Raw genomic sequence first — 24,881 nt, 5'->3', positions numbered from 1 at the left:
TGAGATTTGAGAGAAAGCACAGATGCACATTTGTCACAACTGGTGCCAGTCCAGCTGAGGCTGATCTTTGGAAGAGGAGCCATCTAGAGAGAGCCCCCCAAAACTTTTACCTGAGGCACTGAATCAATAAATAATGCAGAGCAACTATTACACAGATTGCTGGGATGGGAGATGAGAGTAGAAGTGCAGGATGCATTGCAACTGTAATGGCATGCATATGCATTAATGCAACGCTTTATGCCTGTGCTTTGTATTGACAGTCACAGCATGAAACAGCAGCATAAACCACTTGGAAAAACCTCTACACTTGGAAAAAGCCCAGGAATTCTTATATGTAGTATAGCCATTGCAGAAAAAAATGTCCTTAGGAGACCATAAATTAAATTATTACTTTCTGTCTTTGCATCAAATCCTCAAGGATCAGAAGGATATGCCAATACTTACAAAAACTGTAAAATACCATCTTTGAGGCTTCAACCTTATATATTGTTTTAAAAGTGTAGAAATTATACAGGCCCTTCTGACTTCAGCATGGGCAGAAAGCTGTGTCCACATGGACAATGGAGGATTACGAGCTCTTTGCAAGGGTCTCGACAAAGAAAACCCCAGTTGTATACACTCTTCACAAGTCAGTTCAATTTAAAAAAAAAAAAAAAAAAAAAAAAGGAAGCAATTGAACAAACAACCACATACATACCATAACATACAAAGATATTTATCAACTCCAAAACACAGAGAGTTTTAGGCAGATATAAATCATTAATACTGAGTCAAACTTCCACACTAAATCTATAATCTTCTACAGGAATTGTATTCTACTTTTCCTCGTTTGCATTTGTATGCACATACATACGTACATATACATATGTATAAAGCTGCATGCAGCAGCCTGTCAGTGTCACCCAACCTATGAAATTCTATAGACAGCTTTTGCTCATAAATCTGGAAGACACTTTTTCTTTCAGTAGAACAAACCCTTAATCTGGTTTCAATGAGTTGTAAAAGACAGCTCCTGTGATTCAACCCCTCCCCTCAACAGAAGCACTGCTTGTTAATCCAGCAGGAAATAACATTTGCCAGGATTGACAGCTGTGGATTTGTATTCAATTTCCAAATTAAAAACCAATGACAGTGCCTAGTTCAATGGAGATGTCAAGTAAAATAAAGAAAATAAAAAATCTGCTGCTTTCTCTGTAAAATACAAACACACATACATTTTGGATAACAATACTAAAAGCTAAGAATTATATATAACAGGATTAAAGCTGTGTGCAAAGTTTCTCTTGAGGTTTTTTTTTTCACCAACAACTCATATTTTGTATTTTTCCACTTACATATTAATTTTTCCATTTACTCCTAATAAATGTTTTAAAACATGATAAAAACTGTTTCAGTAACTATTTGAAATTCTGCAAAAATACAAAGTAATAATTTCCACAGTCAAATCAGCAAGATCTTCATATATAACAATAATTATTGTCCAATTCAAAGATGCTTTAATTATAGACCAAATATTATGATGAGATCTACTGCCACAGGTTCTCATGCTTCTGCAAAATCATGTTAAAGGTTAATCAGAGAGCATCTTGGGAAGTTTGTATGGTTAATCTGAATAATAAGACTCAGAGATGGAAAATACCCAGTATAGTAAAGATGGGCTGTTTTATAATGCTGTGACAAACTGCTCTGAAGAGACTAATTCAATTTTTACTTGTTCTAATAGTCTTTGGAATAAGTCACAATAGTATGATTCTTCCTGGGAATTCAATCCCATAATTATCATATTGATTATATATTTCTAATTCCTTACATTTCTGTAAATACTCCTCTCACTTGCTAAAAATTACACCTTTCTTGTACCTTCAGATTCCCATGTTCCTCCAACACATTGCTTAAACAAGGCAAGAGGGAACGTTCAGGCCACTTCAGCAATCTGTGAAACAACGAAATGCAGAGCTGGAACTTGCTGCTATTTACCTGTAAGAAGTGATCCTCCTCAGGTTTGCAATGGAAACACGATAGCCACACTCTTCCAAGACTTCCTCACAAGCAATTTCTTCTAAAGAAAGGCCTGGCTTGTCCACAATGCCAGCACAGAGCTCATAGGTCACTCCAACCGCAGCAGGTAAGGGATTCTCCAGGGAAAGGAAGCTCCCCTTGTCCTGATTCTGAAAGACTTGAGGATGATGCCTTTCTACTTCACACATGTAAACAGCTTAAAAAAAACCCAAAGGACAAAAGAAACAAGGGACAGGGTATTAATCTCTTCATATTAAATATAAAAAAAGGATGGTAGACAAATTTTGCCTGGAAATTAACAACCATGAGAGTACTTGAGAGTAACAAGGAGTTCAGCTGTGTAATCTATCTGTTAAAGTCATGACACACAAAGTGGAATTTTAAAGAACAAAGGTTCACTTGCCATGTCCATAAAATTATTCTTTAAACTGTTATTTGTACTTACATCATCTGAAATTAATTCATTCACACCTTAAAATAAATAAAATTGAAAAACTAAGCTAGTTCATCCAAGAAATCGAAGTGCCAGAATCACCATACAGATTCCATTTGTTGGGCAATGCGGATATTGGGATTTAATTTAAACTATGCAGTTATCTTGCAGGAAAGTTGGGTTGCACATAAAACACCATGTGCACAATGATGAGTCTTTCAGCCTGTCAAGTCAGCTGTTATTTAGAAAGGGTATGAAAAGCATGTATGTTTGTTTGGAAAAAAAATCCTCTTTTGAACGTACAATTCCTTGCACAGATTCCTGTGTGGAGTCTGAAAAAGACTTCTTGAACTAATCTACAAACAGCTGCCACTGTAATGCACTCCTAAAGAAAGTGCAAATGTCAGATTTTAGTTCTTATTTAAGCAAAACCTCTCACTGATGTCAACAGAAAATTTGCCTGAGTGAGAACTGCAGGACTGGATGACAAGACACAAAGAATCCCTACTGACAGACAACTCCAGATCATTGTCACTTTAATATACAGGTATAATTCCACTTGTTTATTCCTTGAAATGTCTTTATGTCTATCCCCTTGCTTTTCATTAAAGGTTTCCAAGAGAGTAAACCACTCTGAATAAAACTATTTTAAACTTTGAACCTATTTTTATTCCATTAAAATATTTTACATGCATATTTCACATACACATAACATGGTTTTCAAATCAGTTTCTCTTTTATTTCCCATTCTAAATCTTGCAGAATTAATATATAAGAACTGATGTTTAATAGGCAACTTTTTGGCTTTTCAGGTATTGTAGCTTGGTATTTCTTTAAAAAAAAAAAGTCTCTGGAGAAATGTTATTGCATAACAGTGAAGTACCACAGTGACTTCTTAAGCACTTGGTCTCTGAGGCAGAGCCTACACCCCAGAAATCTGTGCCTGGGTTCTTTCTGCAGTGCTCGTTTTGACACCTCGGAAGTGTGGAATAGCAAGATCTGCACTTCAAAGGGAGATGTCTGGATCAGTCCAATATCAAAAATCTAATCTTTCTCCAGAAGTTAAAACTTTCAAAGCTCCTAGTCTTAGGCATATCCAGCTCTTTGAGATTCAAACAGGTATGGATAGGAGTTTCCATTTCTTATTTGAGAGACATGACTTAGAGCTCAGTTTTCTTTTTCAAGTGCAGCATGAAGCCAAAAAAAAAAAAATTCCCTGCCAGCTCTAAGGGACAGCTCCTTGAAGGGTGTCTATTGTCATTATTCCAAAAACTTCAAAAAGCTAGGAAAATTATCATAAATGACAACCACATCTAAGATTTCTCTGAGACGAGCCAAATCCTCTGAAAGTTTTATTTCTTTTTTAGTACTAACATACCCATATCAGATAATTCAAAAAGGAACAACACATGCATCCCAGTAAAGGCTTTGGGCTCTAAAACAGGATGCAGGTAAGAGTGTGGGGTACAGAAATATGAAACTGTGACTTAAGAGTGTTAAAAGTATTCTGTATCCCTGAAACCCTTCCTGTCATTCCATCAGGCACCTGCCATTCTCCTTCTCCCTCAGCACAACTGGGCTCCACATAGATCAAAACCTACATTCCCAGAAGGACCTAATCCAGCAGCCCTCTTCGGAGTAAAGTCCTGTGATATGCCCATACTTCAAGCCCAGGAACAGTTTTTCTCTGTAGATAAGGAAGAAAAAAAGCAGTACCAGCCACTTCTGTAACAGTCCAAATATTAGAGCATTCATGAAGGAGTCTGATTATGAATTTAATATCACCTGCCTTGCAAAGGTTCCAACTCAATTTATTCCTCACAGATAAGCAAAGCCCAGAAAGCCAAGCTGCCTGCTAATATCAGGGAACAGAGAATCTCCCATAACCCTCTTGAAGGTGCAAAACTGACTGCATAAGTGATGCACTGGGTGATAACGAAGTGGATGGAAAAGCAGTGTGTGACCTACTGGCTAAGGCACAGTCTTCAGAAGGAAACCTGTGACCCTCCTCTTCCTCACCACAGGTTGTCATCTTATTGCAAATCCACAAAGAGTTTGGAAAGCAGAATCCAGAAGCTCCAGCACAGTCACCCCCTCACTTGTCCCATGTCCATTGTTCTCTTGTGTTCAGATGCTTCCTTGGCCAGGAACTGCCATTACATCACTGCTGGGCAGTCTCCTCCATCTCCAGATGGACACAGCCATGAGCGGCAGCACAGTGAGGAATCAACCTGTGCCAGGGAGCTTCTGCTGGCAAATCAGGAAGCATGAAAACAGAAAGGGTTGTCAAGCTTTGGAAAAGGCTTCCCAAGGAATCCACATCTGGACAAATTACCATGGAGACACTCAGGTGTAAGAAAGTTTCCACTCAGAGTGGAAACTCCAGTAGAATTGATGTTCTCACTTTCCATTCTGTAATGTGGGACAAAGGATAAATTGTTAAACCAAATGGAGCAAATAAGATCCCTGTTGTTATTAAAAGCAGCCCTTGCAGGTGACACATACAGGGACCTGTTTGCTATCCCTAAACAGAAGAAAACAACAGTGGGGACTAAGGAACCAGTGGGGTTTTACTGCCTGGGAAGGTGCTGGCTCCTCTCTAAACTTCTGACTGTGCTGGTGTTTCCTATCTCCTGAAACGGAACACAGCTTACGATTCAAATCTTTGATACTGTTTATTTTAAGTCAGTGGAAAAACAAACATCACAATCCATTGAAAGGTCATTATACTTACAGTGAATAAACCATGTTCATAGGTCTCAACCCTAGCAACATATCATTTTATTATATTTGAAAATGTGTGGTTAATTGCCTACCAAAGCAAGTACTGACCAATACCTTTGCAAATTAGTAATGGGTGAGGAACATATGCAGAGATACATGTTTATCTTTCTTCTCTCTGCTCCTCCCAAATGCGTGATTTCACCATCATTCAAGATGATCTAAGCCCAGAGCACACTGTTTGCCTCACTGGCTGTGTGCTTCTGCCACCCTCAAGTCAGCAAAAGCTCCTTCAGCTCCCTGATCCTCAAGTCCTCCTGTCTGTGGCTGTGGCTTCAGAAGGACTCCTGCTGCCAAAACAGAATGGGGTGGGAATATATGGGCAGGGAGGGATGAGTGCATTTACAAGCAGCACAAACATCAGTGGGAAAAGCTGCTCCTGCCAGCACAGCCTAGGGAAAGGTGAGCACACATGGCACCAGCACACGTGCAGGGGATGAGCCTGGAGAGAGAGCAGCAGCTGTTCACTCACAGCAACGAGTGATCAGCTTCCTGGTGGGACCCTGGTAGGATCTGGCAATGAGAAAAGCCTCAGCCTTTGTCTTTGCTTTGTGGGAACAGGCACCAGGGCAGACAATAACCCTGAAATGGAGATATAATTATAAATATGGGGACGTGAGTAATGGCAGAGCATGGTTGTGATCACAGAACTGCTGTGGGGTGTCTGACTGGCAACTGTGCCTGAGGCCAGTGTCTGAGCAGCTCCAGCCCCTGGAATGGTTTAGCTCCAGTCTTTTGAGGCTGATTTGACACTTTCATACAGATAATGCAATGAATGTGTTGCTGCTCAGTACATACATATATATATGTGTGTGTGTGTGTGTATATTTATATATATATATATATATATATATATGCATGCACACATATGAAGGCTTCTCCTCAGTATTGCCTCAAAGAGAGCAAGAGCTGTGGGAGCCATTTATTCACTGGCAAATAAAAGACAGTGGATTAGTGATGAACAAATAACCAAACACTTTATACAAGTCAATTAGCACTTGATGAGAAGGATGCACTGTCAGTGTAACACTGCTGCACAGCACTGGAGAGGCTGTAATCACTGTCAGGAAGAAAGGTCAGTGTGACACTACCCTAGAAAGTTTTCTATGAAGTCTACTATGAGCAGTCTTGAAATGGTCTCTTAGCAACAGTCAGTGAAATACCTTGTCATTTCTTTTAGTTAACATGCAGCAAATACACATTTCATTTTTACATTCCAGAAAGTAAACATTGCTTTCAGTTAAAGTAATTGATACAAAAGCTCAGAAAAAAAAAATGGATATTAACCTAAATTCATAACTGGTAAAATGAAGCTGTCCACATGCTGATGAAAAAGCATACAGTCCTGAATCTCCCTCATTTTAAGTTCCCAAGTATACAATGGACAGTAAGACAGTAGAAATAAAAAAGAATATTTAAGACAAAACAAAAGGAAAATACTGTTCTTCTGTACAAGTAGATCAAGAAGGAACTCCAAATTAAAGCAAATTCTTGCAAGATCATTGTAGAGCTGCTTGTAATTTCATCCAAAAGAGGACAATAACCAGCCCAAAAGCAGAATGTACGACTACCCTGATCATTCATTTCATCTGTAATGGAAATTTCCCTGGCTAGAAATTCTGACTGACTGAAAAGGATGGGCTACCATACAAAGAAACAGAATATAGAACAAAGATTTTATCACCACAGATGCACCAACTTTTAACTGCTAAACCCTTAAAAGCTTGCTTCACTAGAAGCAAAAGTAAATCTAAAAAAGAGGATTACCTGGGCGGAACTGCTTCACCACAACAAAGCACTGCCGAGAAGTATTAAAGATCAGGATTGACACACTGAGGAGGAAGAAAAAAAAAACACCAAAAGATCAATGCTTTATGAAGAATTAATGCAGAACTATTAAACTTACATCTTGTGAATTTAATTTCAACTACATAAATACATGTAAAATTTATTACTAAAGCTACAACACAAGGTCCTTGTACAAAATCCATCTAGAGGGATAGATGATGGGTCATGGTCCCAAAGCTCATGACAATTTTGCTCAAAATTAAGTCCCTTTTGTCTCCTGGCATGCAAAATAATCACCAATCAATTCCTTCTTCCCAACAGGAACACCACCACCCCTCTCTTCCAGTCTAGGAACACTGGTACTAGAAAGCAAAAATAAAAATCTTCCCCTTATATCGGTCTCAAATTAGGATAGTCAAAACCTCAGGCACAGTCTAGTCTTATTCAGAGCCAGTGACTTCCGTATAAGCACAGAGCATCTCCTATCTGTAGCTACTTGCTGAGCTCAGGTTTCAGAGCAGATACCATCCAAGTCCAATTTTGTACAAATTTAAACGAGTAGCTTCAACTGCTCCATTCAGTTGCTCTTTGGTTGGTTGCAATACGTGTCATGGGGACACCTGGTGGGCTGATTATCTGGACATGCTCTGGATGTGTCTGATGTTCTCTGCTTGCCTAACACATTCCCTTTCAGTAGTTTAAGAAAATGTAGACGAAAGTTTTTCTCCTTAGTTGGTAGCCCACTGCCACCTGAAAAAACAAGTGTATATTTTGCTCATTACCATGGCAGCATTCTCTCATTTGTTCTGCCTCACTGTATGCAATCGAGACGTTAATTCATTATTCTATGAACTCTACAATAGATTAGACTCAACAATGGCATATTTGCAGGGTTGAGTCAAATTTTCAACCTTCCTTGTAAAAGAGCTGCATATTTATTTTCACTATTTGATTTAATAATGAAGTCTCGAGCTGCCAAAGAAAATGCTATCTGATGATTATTAAAAATAATGTTAATGTTTATTATAATAATATATGAAAACCAAAACAGAAGGGAGAAGTCCAGATGTTAGTATTTATATTCATGCTTGCTATTCTCAAAGATCGGTACTGCATATTGATGGCTTCCTGCCCTGGGAAATGCCATTTGCAGGCAATTTTAAAGCAAAGGTTTTAGCCTTCAGAGAGGCTGGAAGGGAACATTCACTCTTTACTGGCACTGGAGCTCTTCCTGGAATATCTGGGAGTTTGTGTAGGTTGCTGGAAGAAATGAAGTTAAACCACAGACCATAATATTTTTAAGGTTACTTAAATATTATTATTTTATTTTTTGATTCTTTTTTTCCTTTTTATGACTGTTCCTCTCCTCTGAGGGCAGACATTGCTCTAAATAAAAGGGGAAGAGGAATTACTGCTACTGAACTTTTGTTGTTTTGTCCACAGGCACTGCCTGAAACTGGAGAGAGCAGCAGCCTAAAGCTGCTGATGAAGAGTGGAAGCCTCCTGAAGCAGATGGTTGCCCTTTACCTTTCTTTACATCCACCACCCCAGGCCCAATCTTTCCTTTGGCTTGCCTTCTTCAGCATGTCTCATTAAATAACTCATACCAACTCATTAGAAATGGCTCAGCTATTAGACATTATTTTTTTACTAGGAGTCAATCACTTGAGATTTTTATGGAACAGATGGGAAAATTAAAAACAATCTGTCAGAATTAAGGAACAAGATCAAATTAGCTGGAAAGGAGTAGCAGCAAGTTATTACAATTGTCTGCTTCTCACACCATCTTGAGATGAGAGGGTACAGAAATGGCACAAATCTGTAGAACTTTCTATTTAATTACTTCTAATTTTCTGAGAGACTGACAAACAATTTTGAACAGAAATTTACATTTTTTAACAAACCACAACACACAAGTTTTAATGTTTCCTGTCAGAGTCGGAGAGTCATGGAAGAGAAAGTTCACAATTATACCTTCTTAGGAGGAGGGTAACATTGGGAATGCCATTTACTGTTTCTTTGTTCACAGGAAACACCATAACATGAAATATTTCCACAGGTCACCAGGTCTGTAACTTCTGAAAATCCACTGAAGGCTGCATTCATGACAGGTATTAGAGAATTACAAAAAGTGAGAGCAAGCCAGTTCAAGTGAGCAAAGTGGAGGAACCTCACTCCCACTTTCAATGGGTTTCCTTATAACAACCCAAAATGTGGGTTCAGATGATTGGTCTGGCCTATAAGGAATATATTTATCTTCTGGAGTTTTAAGCCATCATACAAAGAATTCACTACAAAATTAGCTTGAGATTGCTATTTTTACAGATGATACAGGCTACCAAAAAGAACTACTACAAATCCAACTACTACCATCTTTCAGTGGTACCATGCCATGAGGTATTACAGAGGTATCTGATATTTCAAAACGATTGCCTTCAAAATATTACAACCAGACATATTTTAGGGTATTATATGCACAGTCTTTAAATGAGGAGTAAACATAAAAAAATGAAAACATCCACAAAGACTTTTTGATCTCCACAGGTAAAAGATACAGAAAAGAAATGAAGGCAAAGTTGTACATTTGGGAAAAACACACAAAAGCACTAGGAAAACAAACAAACAAAAGGCCCAGCCACATTCCCTAAAAGAAATACTATACAAGAATTGAATCTAAAACGAATATCAAAGGTCCTAATGTAGCAACAGGCTTCATGTCTCAAACAGGAGCACAAGACCACTTTTTTATTATATTTTACAAAGGAAAACAATACCCAGATATAAAAGGATCATAATAAATCCCAAGCTTCCATCCATGCCTTAAAACAAGCTGTAACACCTCTGCACTAAGGAAACACTGTCTCAAACCTGCTAATCTTTACGCTTTGTGGGGCAGATTACTTTTACCATATTCCAGGGGTGTGGATCTTTGCTGGCTATTCCTTCAGCATCTGACTCTGAGGGAAATCAGAGGTGTAAAAGGAGAGGTCAGGAATGCAAATACCACTGACCAGTGATGGAGACTCAGCTTCTCCACACCTCGTCTGTCGGTGGCTGCATTAGGGACTACAAACAAACAGAAAAAGAACTTACTGAGAGATGACAGGGTGTGTACAGTGTCTTCACAGATGACAGGGTGTGTACAGTGTCTTCCAGGGCTGGTGAAGACCACAGACCTACTGAGGTCCCAGCCCAACCTCGTCCTCAACTTTCCACTGCAGTAGCTCCCACTCACTTTATATTTTAAAATTAACCACTACACTAACTACAGTAGTGTTCCCCAAAGAAAGTATGCATATAAACAGTTCACTGTGCAATGATGTAGAATACTGTTCTTTCTATAAATATAGGAACACAGTCACTTTAAAACATTTTAAGAAAGATATGTACCCAAAATGTCACATACGAAGAGCATTTAACCTGTACTTTAACTGTTACTGTACTCAAGTTTGCAGTTGAAGTGTGTCTGGTCTTGGCACCTAATACAGTGTTTTCTGAAAGAGATTCTAACTATTCAGCCGAGGCTCTCATGTAGCATTTAACCATTTAAACTTCAAAAAAGCCCTGAGTGAAATACCTATTAGGATTCTCTGATGGATATTTGACTTCCCTAAACTAAGTCAGTGTGCAGAAATCAGACACCTGACCCAAGGACATTGCAACATAAGAGTGCAGAACCTTAACTCCTCCTCCACCTTTAAGACTCTTATGAAAAAAGAAAATACCCACCTGAATAAAGCTGAAAACGTCTCTGAGAAAACCTTTACAGCTGAAAACACCTCTGAGAATAGTTTAGAAAATGACTCCATTGTGTGCCATAGAAAACTACTTCCACATTTTTCCTTCTCCCAACATAGTCCAATGATCCAACTATAGTTGGATCCCCCAACTGTATTTATTGAAATCACAGTGACCAGTGTTTTGTGATATTCCAGCTCAGCAGACATTTAGCTAGAAATACTACAGCTTCACACTCTCAAGCCTGAGAAAGGAAGGTGCTGTTCCATGGAGCAACACAAGACATGCAGCATTTGACCACAGCAGCTCTGAGGCAGGGGACAGATGAAAACTGACATCCTGTTAAAATGTGCACACACACATATGGACCATGCAAAGTTAATTCTTTTGAAATACATCCCAGTAATTGAGATCAGCAAATGAACTTTACCACAGCTTCTTAAATGTGTACTTCTAGGGCTGTAGTTAATCCACATGCAACTGCTGACACTTACTAATTGCTTTTCATGAGACAAACTTTCAAAATCCTTTAATAAATATTGATTGATTCAGTCTGTCTTTATTCTTAGATGTGGCCTTAACGCTGACTTTACAAAAGTGAATTTGTAAACTAAAAATTAATTTTAGACAATCTCCACAGTATAGCAATAGCAAAGACAAGGACAAGACTCCTGTACTTCTGTCAGTGAGCTAGGACTCTCAAGGCTGGAGATAAGGACTTTTGATGGCAATCTTGTACTTCTAACTAAAATACTAATACATTAGGTAAATGATGAGGTAACACAGGCAAAGAAATTGGCCTTTCCTAAATCCTTGACTGTGATGAGGAATGAATAGTGGAAGATAAAGCACCTAAAAACAGACTGACATTAACAATGAAAGCCAGGACTTCTCAGCTATTAACCTCAGCCACTTTCACCTACTTTTAAAGGCTAAAAAGTATCTCAAAATTAGTTTAAAGCCTATAATACTGGTAAGTGCTGCCTACAAACAATAATCTCAGCTCCATGGGGGAGACTTTAGAAACTAATGATGTATGATTTCTAAAAAACCACAACAAACCAACCAAACCAAACTACCAAAATCCCTCCAATACTACTAATACCGCCTGCAGTATTTCAGTTGCCATTCTCAAAGAAGACAAAGAAAAAGGAATTGCAGATTCAAAAAGAGACACAAAAACGGCATGAAGGAATAAAAGCAAGTAAGTGATTTAATCAGCCCCCTTGACTCTCAACAGATATTTGGTTTTAAAAATCCCTTTGATACAATCAGAAGAAAATAATCAAATGTAATGTGCAACCACAGAAGTATTTAGAGATGCATTCATCTCTGCTGGAGACCATGTGAATATAAAACATACATTTCATATTTTTGCCCACATAGCTCATAAAGGAGAAAATGTCAAGATTTACAAATCATACTAGATGAAAAGTTAGTAAGAAATAAATAAATAAATTAGCTTTAAAGTATAAATTTGTTTTTCTTCTTGAATTTGGTTTTCTTTGTTCATAGAGGGATGACAAATTGATTATTCATAGTTTTGCATATCAAGCCTATAATTCCATCTAGTCTTTTTAAAATATTGTGGTTTAGAAACACCCCAGGTCACAAATAAAGTATGTTCATAAAATGCTAAGGGGTTTAAATGGACCTTAAAGATCCTCTATTCCCAACCCCCTCTGCCATGGGCAGGGACACCTCCCAACAGACCAGGTTGTTCAAGGTGTTATCCAACCTGGCTTTAAACACTTTCAGGGTGTTGGGGCATTCACAACCTCCCTGGGCACCCTGTTCAAGTGCCTCGCCACCCTCACAGTAAAATATTTGATCCTAATATTGAACCTAAATTTTTCCTCTTTGAATCTGCACCTATTACTCCTTCTCCTGCCACTACAGTTCCTGATGGAGAGTCTCTCTCTGGCTTCTCTGTGGGCCCCCTTCAGATCTTGCCAGGTGCTGTGAGGTTTCTACACAGCCACGTTCATGTTTGTGAACGTGTCCTCTCCTTGTTCGAATCCAAAATGACTGTGCTTTCAATTTGAAAGTGATAATCAAAAACCATCTAAACTTGTTTGAGAGCCAACACTCAAAAGCAATTCTTTGGGAGGAGTCAACCTTCAGGAGGGCCTACTTCATCTTATTTCAAAATTATTTTTGATGTCCATAGGAAAAAATTGTATGTAGCCCCTGAATACTTCTGTATTCAAATTAACCATCCATTTCACAGCTGGACACATCCTGAAAACTTCTGATGTGGTGTCTAAAGCACTGTCTTCTTCCTTTTATCAACACAGCACCCAGTACCCTAAGCCAGAGAAAACAGCCCCTTCATTTTCAGAACAGAGATGTAATAAAGCTGTACCCTTCGATTATTCTTCAGTGCAATTCCTTTAGTTTCCCAGAGCTTTAACTATAATGCAGATAGTCCTGAGATTAAATGTGTGTGCTTGCACAATCTTTACTGGTTCATTTAAGTCTTCCTTCAAAGCATTTTGCATCTTTCAAAGGCCAAGACCAATCCAATTGGCTGCTTAAAATGCAGCCTATTACAAAAGCAAAGCCATAAGCTCCTGACAAAAACATTCACCCTTTCATACTAATCACAGATAAAGTGGATTTGGCAATAGATAATTAGAGACATCTAAAAGACTTCTGTATTCTGATGAAATTTAAATCTTTCTCCCACACAACATAAATATTTAATACTAAATAAACCCAGAAAAAAAGCGTTGAGCCACGTATGCCCAAGAAAATAAATGTTACTTTGGAGAAAATCAAACGGAAGATTGGTTTCAGTAAACTGAACTGCAGCAGGAAGTTGTTCATGACACCATAGAGCAGGAAGGATATCTTTGGTTAATCATCAGACCAGCATAAAAATGAACTAAGAAGTGGTAACAAACCCATATGCATGTAATTTTAAAACACAATTTATATCTACTTGTAAAGTAGCAATTTGTATTGCCAACCAGCAAATATGATCAGGACAACTTCTTTGGAATAAACAATTCTCTCAGCAACTTATTTTCATACAACAAAGAAAAAATAAAAAGAAAATTCAAGTGCAAAATAAATGAGACATCAAAGCACGCTGCTCTCAATAACATTCCTTAAGTGTCATATCTTGGCCAGTATCCCAGGATACCCTAAGAAATGACACATTGCATCTCAATGGGATTCTTTCAACAAAATATTTTAATAAACAAATTCAGGTTTTATGCTAACTTATTTAATTAAATACAGCTTTATGGGAATTACGTGCAACAGATGTCAGAGCCTGATGGGCTTTTGTTCCAATTCCTAATTATTTGTGAAACTGCCATTTATAAATGCTATCACATAGTAAGGCAAATAAATAATCCACCTAAAAAGCCTAAGTATGACGCTATTCCATTCTGAAATGGCAAAAGTCAAAAGATTTAAAACACCATCAGCTTTCAAGGACAGCTCACAAAACAAAAAAGTTCAAGTGTTCTGCACTAAGGTAAGGGAAACCAGCAACTTTGTTTATTACCTACCAAAATCCAAGTATGATGTGCATAACACAACCTTTTGCCAGGTGTAACTGTATAGTCTCAGTACCATCAGTGAGAAACTGGGAGTTGTTCACATTTTCCTCAATTTTCCCATTTCTAGGTTAAGGTTTAAATTATTTCCTCTTTTCCAAGAGATATTTTCAGCTAAAATTCTAAAATACAGGCATTCCAATTACAAAATATTTCCAAGCTTTCCAAAGATTTTTTTTACCAATCCCAAATGCAGGCCATAATCATGCTACTGTCTCTAGGGCACATGAAACTCTTGGCACCCTTCACACAGAACAGGTTTATTTCAAAATCACCTGAAAGCAGAGGGAAGACTCTTTCTGATTTCAGTGATTTCAAGAGAATAAACACATTCATTTATTTTGCATATTATTGGAAACACTAGAAAATGAAATCCCTAAACTTGTAAAATACCCAAGATGCTTCTAATCTGGATAGCAGAAACCTGTATTCAGAACTTTATGACTAACCAATCAAAAGTCTGTGTACCTGCTTAATTATAAGAATTTTCATGGATTCTATTCTTAAAATTAGGCAAATATTTAACTTCCCAATGAATCAATGCCCTCAACAAAAATTTTACTGCTCTTTTACCCTGTTTCTGTGATAGAGCTGAGAAAAGATTGCATGCTATCGGGTGCTTTCATATCACATGCTTAAAAGGATGAAATGAGATTCTGAAAATTTATGATTTCATGTTTCTCTCTGGTAACTTTACAGCATCTCATCTCATGTTTCTCTCATTCCTATGCTTTTATTTAGATTAGATCCTAAGGTAACAACATTGTAACTCATTTTAAAAGACAGTAAATATGCCTGCAGAATTCCTGGCACAAAAGCAGAGGATCTGTCAAGTCTTCACTGTAGAAAACCCCAAAAATGAACAACAAAAAACACAGCATTAAGTGCATTTTATTTGCAAATATCATATGCAAACAAATCGTGTAATTACTTGGGTTGAAGGAAACTAATAGGCTACTACATTTTTTCCTTCTAGTACCAGGAAAATTATGATTATCCTGATAACATCCTTGATAGACAGATATCAAGCCTAGACCTGAGCATTTTCAATGACAGTGATTACAAAACATGCCTTCCTGGATTATCTTATTGCTTATTGGTAAAAACAGTTTCTTAGTGTTTAATTTAAAAAATACTTTCCCCACCACACATCATTTCTCCTTCTGTCATTGATTACTGATGAAATTAAATGAGCCTGGCCTGCTCTGAAATGTTCCTTTACATTTTGTGATAAGTGATAATTTCTCACCTCAGTTGTGCTATCCTTTGCATGAACATGCCCAGCCCTCATTACCTTCTCTCAGCTATTATTTACCTAAACTTTTCATCATTTTTGTTTGTTGAACTACCTCCAGTTGATTTTAAACAGTGCATTATCTTCCACACTATCTTTGAAGATAATCAAGAAAATTCCACATCATTGACACCCTGGAGGAGACATTACAAAGACAGACAAGGTTTACAGAACAACAGCACATCATTGAAAGTAAAAGTATATGCCACCCAAGAAAAGTTTTTTTTTTTTTTTTCCTTTACCTGTTAGGATGTTAAAAAGCTGTTTGTTAAAGCTACTGTGATAATTCTTGCACAAAGGAAGCATCTGAGTTAAATTTCATGGTGTCTTATAATACACTAGGACATAAACCAGAAAAATACATATAGGATTAAGTTTCCATAAAGCCCAAATGATCTGGCATATGAAATAGGAGAAGGAATTTAATCCACTCCTATAATGTGGTCAGGGCACATGACTTCCACCCTGTCTCCATAGCTGCCTGCTACAGCCACTGAGCCAGAATAGCAACCGTGGCTCCTGCAGGCCACTGGCCCGGCTCTGGTGACCCATTCCCGGCCGGCTCCCGTGGCCAGAGCCGGGATGCTGCCGCCTCCTGGGGCAGCTGCTGGGCTGCATTCCTCACTGCCCTGGGCAGCCACCTCCTCATCTCTGCCCTGGGCCAGGTAACTGCACAGCACAGAGCCTGGACACCTCCATCTCCTCCTTCTGAGGATCTCCTCCTGTTCGCCCCCAGGAATGGCACCTGCAGGAGAGAACAAGCCGAGGCGGAGATTGCTTTGGTTTCCTTCACCCTGCAAACTCACTCCTGATGAAAAACTATACTTTTCTGTTGTCTTTGTAACAGATAAAGGGTAAAGTCGTTTCCTCCGAGGAAGCAAATGAGATTAGGAATTATTTTGTTTCAAATTAATCTCTTTACTTAAAAAAAAAAAAAAAAAAAAAAAGGCAAATCTTACAAAACAGGAATATAAGAATAAACTTTCAGGCTATTTCATAAGAATTTTTTAAGTCAGGAACAACTGCTGACTCACTGTGACATGATTTTGAAGGTAAAAATGCAGCATGAATGGGGTACAACGCACATGTAGAGTTGCAAGTTTTTTAGTCCAAATACTTTTTATTCATCACATATTTGAGAGGAACTCACATAACTATCTTGCACACAATTCAGTCTCCTCAAGTTTGCTCTCTTTGAAATGCAGTGAGCTTTACAGTGAATTTTTCATACTTTCAAATAGAGAGGTAGACATAATTTTGTTTTGTCAACTAGGAAAAGGTATAGTTGTGTCCCTGTTCTCAAGCGTTATTACTCAAAGCACAGAAGGGAGCACATGACTGTACACTGACCTTCATCTGTTCCCAAATTATGCCTTCTAAAAGCCTTGAATCTGTTTAAGGGGAGCTGCTGAAACCTGAAACGGATGTGGTCTATTGCTTTATAAAGTAGATGAATGTAGAACTTAAGTATTACATTTCAGGCTCTTACTGTACTAAATATAGCAAAATTAGGATGACGGAGAATATAACTGTAACCTGAGTCTGGCTTTAGAGAATATTTTTTTTTACAGGTATCGATGGTTACTCTGTAAAATTTAGTATGTTTCTATTTCTAACAGAAAATCACCACAAATTTGCAGAAGGAAAATATTCTCCTGATAAAGACCTTTATTTTTAAAAGCTGAGTCTTTAAAAAAATTAACAGCTCTTCAGCCCGCAAATCACACCCCCACAAATTGCAAACCAGTTCTGACAGACCCAAGTCTAAAAAGAAACTTGAAATACACCTTGCATCTAAATTTTCATTGCTTGCACTCCACTTGATTTTCATCAGGATATATTTAATAATGACCAAACACATCATCTTGAGTACTAAAAGGAAAATTACAGTTAATTAGAAAAGTAAGCAGTGCATAACTGCAAGCAAGCATCTTTTGCTGTGTGCCTAACACAACATGCCAAAATTATGTAATCCTTAGGAGCAACACCTCTATAAACTTGTTCAATAATTACAAGCTCAATAATTACAGTGGTAATCAAGGATTTTTACTTCATTCACTTTTACTAAAGGTTACTGTTGTTTCTAATGACACAATAAAACCTTCCAGTGAGCTCTGATAATGTTCATTTGCATGTTTCAAAGAAAGATAAACTTAAATCTAACTCCACACGACAAGAACAATAGTAAGCTTATTTTCCAATAGAAAAATGGCTTAGAAATTGACAGGTTTCTTGACAAGTTTGCAATTTTTTGACAGTTTTCAGATGGGAACTGTAACACTTATTAAGTATTTAATATGCTTGTAAAATCATAGAAACCTTCAGGATGTAAGTGACTTTTGGAAATCATCTGAGCCAATCTCCTGTTAAAAGTCACGCTAACTTCTGAGTTAGTCCTGATTTCTCAGAGCCTTGTCCAGTCAAGGTTTGGATTTCTCTAAGGATGGAGTCTCTCAGTCTCTCTGAGCAAAGCATTACAGGACCAAACTATTGTCCATGGTTATGTCCTTGTGTCATGGATCTTCCTTCTGCTAGAATTTAAACCTAAATATGGTAAGAAATGCTGCTTCTTTTGTCTATGCTGACACACAGGTGACTTCTGACAGCAGAGGTTCTGAAGGGCTTGCCTTAACACAGTTTGTTGTGTGACCAGTAATAAATTGCACATGGCTATTTTTATCTTTAACTGGCAGGGAGGGATTGGGAATAAGCAATTATTTGCTCAGCATAAAGTACAGCAGTGACTTCAGGATTGACGTCTAGTTCTGAATGATCCTGATCTTAAGAAAGCTCATGAACCACATACTGTAGACTCATGCCCAGGTCTGCACTAACTAAAGGAAAGAAAAGAAATAAAAGGAAAAATAGGAAAAGTGATACCAATTCTGCTATTTTACCTTGTGCTAGAGTTACACCACCAGACTGCACATGGTTAAATGATTTTGCCCTACTGCAACATATAGTGAGATCTTAAAAGATGACTCACATCTAAGGCAAATGAAGTGACTGCTGCAGTCCTTGTGTTTTAGTCTTTGGATAATTTAATCAGCTGTTCATCTGAACAGTTGGAAAGGATACATTTATACAACAATAACTTCATCTCTCTTGGTAAATATTTTCCTGTATCTTCTGATACAGATGTATTAAATATTGGCTAATATTGACCTAATTTGAAATGAGAGACAACACTGGGGTCCGATAGGAACCCTATAGACAAGCTCTCAGTTCACTTCCATACAGCAAAGAAGTCAGTCTTAAGCATGTTTACTTGTGCTGCTGAGAGAGGATGACAAACAAAGATGTGGGTTAGGCACAGTGTCTGGTTTTATATGATTACACAGTTGGTTTTTTAATTCATCATCACTAAATTCATAATACATATCAATTCTATGTAAATATATAATATATACATGTGCTTTTTAGAAATATGGCATTCCAACATGCTCAGTTCAGGTAAACAGCCCTATTACAGACACTTGGAGCACATAAGTCTTACAGCACTTCTCTAAGTAGTAAGCTATGAATACTTATAGAAAAGTATTATGGAAAAGGGATCTTAATTCTGGAAAACATCTACAATCTTGTTTAGCAGACAAACACACAAGAAATCCTGACCAACAGAACATGTGTCTCAGAAACTTCTCCTCTTCTTCAATATTTATCCTTCATTAACAGTAATGAACCTGTAAGAGCTCTCTCAGTATCTCAGTATGAAGTTCTTTATAATCTTCAGGAACTAGTTAACATGACTTTTCCATATAACAAGCATCACAGCTATTAAAATACAGCAAAATGTAGGGCTTTAATGTATTATAAGGGATTTCGAATCTGACTGATGTGTTGGATAATAATTGTCTTCCTATTCACAAAAAACCCCAAAAACAAACAAACAAACAAAACAAACAAAAACCAACCAACCAAACAAACAAACAAAAAAAAAACCAAAAAACAAAACAAAACTAAGTAAGCCCATGAATTTCCTATGCAGAAAGTTCACATTACTACCTTTGCTGTCAGAAGCTGCAATGAATTTCCCTGTGAAAGAGTGTTAGACATTCTGCAGCTCAACAGTAGTCACTAATAAGTTCGGGTGGCAGCTGTTGTACATCTGAAGCTAACAAATGTTATGTGACCAGAGATGACTGGCATGACATGTGGCCATAGCCTTTTTATAAAGTTATGTTCTCAACTATTTTAAAAATGTCCACAAAAGTCCTTCAGAAATACTGTTCCCAAGAAGTTCATGGAAAACTGATCCTTTAATTCTTACCCCACTCAGTTAGTTGCATATATTCACACATTATCACACAGTGATAAACTAAAGTTTAAACAAAAATAGTCATACAAATTCATCTAGAAGTCATGTTCTCAGCACTGTGACTTGAGGCTGGATTCACTTGCTCAAATGGGCATATATTAAATTTCCAGCAATCAATTATCATTTCAGCCTTTGTATCTGCCATCATAAATTCAGGCACATGCCCATATGGACAGACAAAGTGCAAAGACAGAACTGTCTTCCAGGCAAATTCCAAAAGCAAGTGTGAAGTTCAGTATTGAAATATCACTACCCTTTCTGTCCTCATTCTCAAGTAGTACAGGCATTTTTAATCTAGCTAATACTTTCCTAGTCTTCCTGAAAATTTTACCTTCATTATCTTTATGTAGATAAAAAATGTTGCTAGAATTTTACATCCCTCCCTGGCACCCACACACATGTAAAGACTCATGTCACAAAAAGACTCATGTAAAGATGTATAAGGTTCCAACAAAATGTAACCGGTTTTAGTTTTTTAATGCACATGAAAAACACATCTCTTGATGTGGTTCTGGTTACGTCACAATTTATTTTAGTCTCTTGCTACATTTTTGACATTTAATAGGTTTAAAAAAGCTTTTTCTTGGAAAAAGTTGTTACCCTTGCTTTTTATTTTTATCTTCTAGTACCTGAATTTTTAGTAAACAGATTAAATATTAATACTTTTTGAAAGACACATAAATATTTTAGTTTTTAATAACACTGAGACTTGGCCTGTTTTATATACACCTTATTTGTTATAATCTTGTATGAGCTGATCTTTGAAGTCAGGAGTTAATTGCTTTTCTTCTCTGATCAGAGAAATACATTTGGAAAGACAGAAAAAAATCCTTCCTTCAAGTAATAAATTGCCACTCATAAAAGAAGACTTCATACAATCCAAACTTACAGTTCCATCTTCGATGCAATCATTAAAATGTACAATAAATTGTGTGCTAAAACTCTAATATTGGAATAGCCAAGCACAGACAAAACTTACTGAAAACATAATAAACCCCAGGGAGATTTTAAAATTTCTGCTAATTCTGTCTTAAACAGTAGAGAACCATCTGCACATCTATTACACAAGAAATGAGAATTGAAGAGGAAATTTGAGGCAAGAGAACATCAACAACACTTGGCCAATGAAACAGAATACAGTATGAAATACTACATGAAGGCAGTGGGAAATAATGTGATGCCATTGTTACCTGTCATGTGTCCTCATAAAATCCCAGTACTTCTTAGTGCCATTCTGGGAAAAAAAAAATTAAAAATCAGTCAAATTAACTCCAAGTGAAAAATTACTATAATGAAATTTAACAAAACTTAAGAGGCACTTCTTTGAAAACTCAGTATAGTCGGTTTTATTTATGAGGCCAGTATTCTAGATTTTGACAGTTAGTATTACAGACACTGAAAACTGTCTTAGGACAATTCAAAACCTCAGACCCACAATATTTTGATGACAGCTAGCATATGTTTATTGCAGCCTTCAGGCCCAATTTTTGCCTTCAGCTGCCCAATCTAACCATTCATGGTACCAGGAAGCTATAAGCATCTGTTTTAACCAGAAAAATAACCCACACGTATGTTCTTCCAGTTCCAGAAATGTTCTTACCTTGGGAACAGCTCAGAATTTACCCCCTAACTAAACCAACATGGGATCCAAGAACAAGACACCTTCCCTCTAACCCCTAGAAAGGACCAAATTAGGAGTTTTATCCACACCTGACATGAAGGAGTCACACTCCACTCCACACAGCAGGTATTCCTCTGCACTGCTGGTGGTGCTGAGGGCACTGGCTCACAGCAGAATTGAAACCACAGCACTCACTCAAGAACTGGGAGACATAAAATGGCTGATTTTCTCAAGATGGGCCTTTTCCTCTCCTCTGCCAGCTTCAAATACAATATCCACTACAGCACAGCTGATAGTGATCTCTGAAAACAAGTGTTCTTTCACAGTTATAATGAATTCATGCACCTTGCTTACATTTATATTATACCTTCTATAGCTATCTGTAGCAATTCATACACGTCAGTTAATGGAGAGGCATGTAATTCTTTACTCTGTTTACTGGAAGTGTGGTGGTGTTTTTCAGCTCAAATACAACTCAAAAGATTTCACTCCCAGGTCAATTTTAAGTCTACATTAGGAACCAGTATGAAACCAGAGGAAATTCTTGTGGTTGATACCTTTTTCTTATTAGCAATACAAAAACGAGACCTGTTGAAGACCTACATACCTAAAATATGCTCAATGTGAAAAGCAGCACTTGACTTCTATTATAAAGTATGGTTAAATGGATGATCAAACCCTGAGCAACTGGTTAATGATTTAAAGCAGGTAAATGTGAGCAATGAGAGAAGAATCAAGTTCAGTTGGTGGGTAAAGGTGCCAACCAATATAGATGGGCCCTTCAGCTCTATTACAGATGTCATGGCTACCAAGTACACAACAGCTGGTGGGGATTAGATAACAAGCACTCTGGTTCAGAGATTAAGCCCCTGAGCTTTATGAGTTTATCAAGCTTTTTGGAAGAGGGACTGTTTGGTTGCTAGCTGGGTTTTTCTTCATTCCCACAACTCTAATTATAAACAGTTGTTCACCTCAAGAGAAACATTAATCCGTACTTCCATTGGTGTCTGCACATACCTTCTGTTAGCACTGACAGGAATCAAACGTGTGCATTACAGGAGAAGCCCCTGTCTTTATTTAAATGCAATATAAAGTTGTAGAGAAAGGGAAATAAAACCAGCAAATCCTCAGTGTAAACTGAAATATTAAAGACATTGCTTCCAAACCTGAGTGTATATCCAATTCATTCCACCAGGTGAGAGACAGAGGAACAACTTTGATAGGACTCCGATACAACACAGAGCTGCAGCATGGCCTGTGTTCCATGCTAAGATAATGGCAAGTATTAAATGTGCAAGGTCAGCTCAATCTTTCTGTAGGTTTATTTCTACCTGTAAGCACAGTATTTGTGGGATTTGTTAGCAGATTGCTGAACAATTTTCCATTTAACACAAAAGAATAGGAAAACATTGTACCAAGGGTAATGTCTTCTGCATGTAACTTCATATTGTTTCTCTAGTCTCAACCCTCCCCTGCATCATATCACAATTTGGTGCATCATCCATTCTCCCTTTGTAGTATCCACTTTGGAGAAGTGTGGATGTCCAGCTGCTGGAGATGCCAAAAAATAAAAGCCTGAATCAAGTCTCTCCTTGCATTAATTTAGGCTGTTAGTCCTGTGATACTGCATTCTAACATGCAATCCCACCAACAGTCTTCCTGGCTCTTTCCTCTTGCCATCATCCTGCAAATTATAGAACCTGATTGCTTTGGAGCACTTATGAGAGGGTTTCAAATAGCTGAGGAAAATTACACCCTAGAGAATCATCCTCATACAGATGGGATCCATCAGAGCTAAATGACCTCTTCCCAAGGATGAGTTCTATTACCACTAACAGAGCCTACCTCACAGATGTGTACATAATTTTTAGCAGAAAGTAAAAGAGGGAACTTAGTACCTAAAAAGAAATTAATCAGAAAATAAAATCTGTATTTTCTATTTTCTAAGCTCAGGTAAAGCACTTTGTCTAGAACATGATTTGATTAGTCTAAGACTCAAATTTAAAACCAAGCACAGGCTAAATTAATTTGAGTCAAGACATTGGTTAGTATCATATACCCTGACTGGACAATGCTTACTAAGATATTTTTGGCCTATATTTCAATTAAAAAATTATTTCATATGATCAAGTTGCACCTGTCCAAATAAATAAATCAATAAACAAATGAAACATTCCAACATCTCTTTGTTTACAGTGGCAGAAACTCAAATGAGCCCCATTCATGCCCCATTGTCGAAGTCTAATGTAATTTGAACCCAACCGAATGGAGTTGAGTTTCTATTGTACCCAATGCATGGTTCTTTCCTAACAGACTGGTAGGAAGGTTGCTAATTATTAATAGCATGTAAACAGTTACCAATGGTTCTTATGCTGGTTTACATACTTTACAGAACATTAATTCCAGCCAGCTTCTAACCAACTATATCAAGCTACATGTAGTATCTCTATCTTATCTTTGAGACAAAAGTATTTCTTGCTGAACTGATCAAGATTCATGATTTTAAAAGCCAAGTGGCTCTGATTACTTGTTAAATTGTTCCACTCTATATATCCTGGTCTTTGACAAAGCTCTGCTCTGCTATCACCACAGTTATAGATAGCTGCAATATTAAAGGTATCAGTGGTCAACATCATTCCTGAAAAAGAGAAGTATCTTTGTGAAACACAAAGGCTCTCTCAAATCCTTACATTTTTCATTTTAACAAGCATATGTAATTGCATTATTACAAGTAGTCCATTCTCCAATGTCAAATAAGGAACAATCACAGTATCTCTCACAGTATCTCTCAATGCTATGAGAACTGAGTATCAATGATTGCTGGGAGATCTAAACACTTAAGACAGGAAGGAGAAAGGATTATTTTATGACATTTGAGAAAGATTTAAAAATTATTCTTTAAAAAGGAAAGGTGTCTTGGGATGTTTATAAAGATAAGTACATCAGAAGTATTTTACACTAGTTTTAATCAGTTCAGAATAGCAGTTCTGATACCGCAACAACCTTGGGTAAGACAAAATCGATTTGGTAAATCTTTAATCACAAAGTAATCACACTCTAGTTCTGTGCTCAGTGATCAGCTTCTGTGATGTTGCAACACTCAACTAGTGCATATAGTATGTGTAAATTAATAAAGCTGTATTCCAGGAGAGGCAGCATGCGAGACAACTTTGTTTCACATTACACAGAAGACAGATCACTTACATAAGTACTAATTGCATAAGAAAGCCATACCAGGTCAGACGAGATGTCCATCTTGCCTGGCAACCTGTCTCTAAAATTTAAGAACAGAGAAAGCACACAGCAATGCTTCCCCAGAG

General features: G+C 37.4%; 1 protein-coding gene across 1 annotated transcript in view; it reads right to left on the bottom strand.

Moving 5' to 3' along the window:
* NUDT14 (nudix hydrolase 14) overlaps positions 1–24,881 on the bottom strand; it is a 58,480-nt gene that overhangs the window by 8,678 nt on the left and 24,921 nt on the right. Inside the window, 3 exon segments of the mRNA XM_066321648.1 lie at positions 1,978–2,215; positions 7,001–7,065; positions 21,131–21,174. Of these exon segments, the coding sequence (XP_066177745.1) occupies positions 1,978–2,215; positions 7,001–7,065; positions 21,131–21,174 (347 nt within the window).

Source organism: Sylvia atricapilla, chromosome 6, assembly GCF_009819655.1.
Source record: "Sylvia atricapilla isolate bSylAtr1 chromosome 6, bSylAtr1.pri, whole genome shotgun sequence".
NCBI lineage: Eukaryota > Metazoa > Chordata > Aves > Passeriformes > Sylviidae > Sylvia > Sylvia atricapilla.
Note: the sequence above shows the minus strand (reverse complement) of the source record. Positions and strands in the feature narration are given on the sequence as shown.